Here is a 1052-nt window from a genome sequence, read left to right on the forward strand (position 1 = left end):
AAAAAAAAAAAAAAAAAAAAAAAAAAGCAGCGGCGGCAGCAGAAGCCCAGCCCGTCGCCCCGCGATGCATGCTAGGACAAGTAGTTCCCCCAATCCCCAAGGCACCGAGTCAGGGAGGAACTCAGATTGATTCTCCCGCAGGGAACTACAATTCCCGTGGTGCCCTGCTACGGAGTTGAAGGGGCGGGACAGAGAGAGCGCTTCGCGCTTGCGCAGGTCGAGGGGCCCGAGGGAGGTGGAGGCGCCCGGGTCCAACTGCTGAAGCGTCTCCATGTGACAGTGAGCGAGGTCTTAACTCCTGGCGCCGCCCGACTCTGGTTCCTGACTCAAAGCGCTGTCCCCCATCCCGGCGCCAGCAGACAACGACAGGCTAGGACGCTTGGTGTCTGGCCGTACCGCCGGAGGAATTGCCTCGGCAGGGTCAGGTGCCTGAGGGACCCTGCGGAGACCCCGGAGTCTCCGGAGAGAGGCGGAGCGGGGATTTCTGTCAGCGCCGGCGTCCCAGAGCGCGGAGACATGAACGGCTTCACGCCTGAGGAGATGAGCCGCGGCGGGGACGCGGCCGCCGCAGTGGCCGCCGTGGTCGCGGCCGCCGCGGCTGCCGCCGCTTCGGCGGGGAACGGGGCAGGGGCCGGCGCCGGGGCTGAGGTGCCCGGTGCCGGGGCCGTCTCGGCGGCCGGGCCCCCGGGAGCGGCCGGGCCCGGCCCTGGACAGCTGTGCTGTCTGCGGGAGGACGGTGAGCGGTGCGGCCGGGCGGCTGGCAACGCTAGCTTCAGCAAGAGGATTCAGAAGAGCATCTCCCAGAAGAAGGTGAAAATCGAGCTGGATAAGAGCGTAAGTGACGGTGGGACGGCCCTTCCCTGCCCACCCCCTTGGAGCTCCAGGAGCGGTGCCGACAGGGATTGTTAGGCGGAGGGTTCAGGGGTCCCCCTAGACCTGGCTGCAGTGCGAACCCGTTGTGTGGTCTCTGGTAGAAAGCAAACAACAAAGTCGCTCCAACTCCGTCCGCCACCCCCAACAGACACATACTTGCACGCCGCGGTTCCGCTCCT

General features: G+C 66.0%; 1 protein-coding gene across 1 annotated transcript in view; it reads left to right on the forward strand.

Annotated features, from left to right (window-relative positions):
- Nucleotides 1–68: 68 nt before the first annotated feature.
- SAP30 (Sin3A associated protein 30) overlaps nucleotides 69–1052 on the forward strand; it is a 6840-nt gene continuing 5856 nt past the window's right edge. The window contains exon 1 of the mRNA XM_040626441.1: nucleotides 69–834. Within this exon, the coding sequence (XP_040482375.1) occupies nucleotides 517–834 (318 nt within the window). The 5' untranslated portion in view covers nucleotides 69–516. The remainder of the gene's footprint in view (nucleotides 835–1052) is intronic.

This window comes from Ursus maritimus, unplaced genomic scaffold (genome assembly GCF_017311325.1).
Source record: "Ursus maritimus isolate PB19 unplaced genomic scaffold, ASM1731132v1 scaffold_11, whole genome shotgun sequence".
Lineage (NCBI taxonomy): Eukaryota > Metazoa > Chordata > Mammalia > Carnivora > Ursidae > Ursus > Ursus maritimus.